Source organism: Meleagris gallopavo, chromosome 7 (genome assembly GCF_000146605.3).
Source record: "Meleagris gallopavo isolate NT-WF06-2002-E0010 breed Aviagen turkey brand Nicholas breeding stock chromosome 7, Turkey_5.1, whole genome shotgun sequence".
In the NCBI taxonomy this organism is placed as follows: Eukaryota; Metazoa; Chordata; class Aves; order Galliformes; family Phasianidae; genus Meleagris; species Meleagris gallopavo.
In genome coordinates, this window is record NC_015017.2 from 18046542 (window position 1) to 18047498 (window position 957).

The following is a 957-nucleotide window of genomic DNA, read 5'->3' on the forward strand; positions in this document are numbered from 1 at the left end:
GGGGGGGCTGTGTCCTCACCCAAATATCCGTGCGCTCATCGATGACGCACTGGCTGGGCACTGTGAAGAGCTCAGGGGCACGGTAGGAGATGGTGCAGCGCTGGGCAGCCCAGTCCTGTGGAGAGGCAGAGAGGACGCAGGGCTGGCGGCAGTGAGACGATCCTCCCTCCCCCCAGGACAGGCACTCACCTGCACAGCCATGGCCTCCCGAGAGTTGGTGACTTCCATGCGGGCCCGGTTCATGGAGCCCAGGTCCATCAGAATAGGCTGGTCATCCTCATCCAGCAGCACATTGGTGGGCTTGAGGTCCCTGCGATGGGAGGGGGACATCACCAAACACCTACTAGAAGCCTCTGCCCCCACCCCTGGCCAAGGACCCCACCTGTGTGCATAGCCCTTGCTGTGAATGGCCTGCAGCCCACTGCAGATGCCATGGAGGATGAGAAGAATGCGCTGCTCTGGCATGAAGGTTCCTTTCTCCCGCAGTGCTTCCACCTCACTCCATAGGGTCCCCCCCTGGCAAAGACACACAGCGGGTGGCCACCGCAGCCCTGCATGGCATGAGGCCGGGGGCCACCCCCTCACCTTCACATAGGGCAGGAGAAGCCAGGCCTCGTGCTTGGCACCCTTCTCCACCAGGCAGTGGGCCTCCAGGCGCAGAATGTTGGGGTGTTGGAAGAGGTTGTGCATCTCCACTTCGCGCAGGGCGGCCTGGCGGTCCTCCTTGTCGTGGCACAGGATGCGCTTCAGCGCATAGAAGCGCCCGTCCCGCAACCCCTCCACCAGGTCCACGTAGCTGAAGCCCCTGCGGGGAGCAGAGCGCCGTGTGGGGATGGCAGCCGTGCCCGAACATCCCCTCCATGCACGAGCATCTCTCCCAGATTCCTGACTATCCCCTCCGTGCTTCGACCACCCCTTGTGCCCGACGTCCCCCGTGCCCCCGGCATCTCACCCCGT

At 64.2% G+C, this 957-nt stretch overlaps 1 protein-coding gene across 1 annotated transcript in view; it reads right to left on the reverse strand.

The window, feature by feature from the left end:
* Position 1: 1 nt before the first annotated feature.
* The window catches only part of STK16 (serine/threonine kinase 16), a gene marked incomplete at its 3' end in the record, with an annotated part of 1359 nt that continues 403 nt past the window's right edge, over positions 2-957 (reverse strand). The window contains exons 2-5 of the mRNA XM_019617371.1: positions 586-947; positions 383-516; positions 190-310; positions 2-115 (exon numbers count right to left, since the gene is read on the reverse strand). Coding sequence (XP_019472916.1) covers positions 2-115; positions 190-310; positions 383-516; positions 586-947 — 731 coding nt within the window. The remainder of the gene's footprint in view (positions 116-189; positions 311-382; positions 517-585; positions 948-957) is intronic.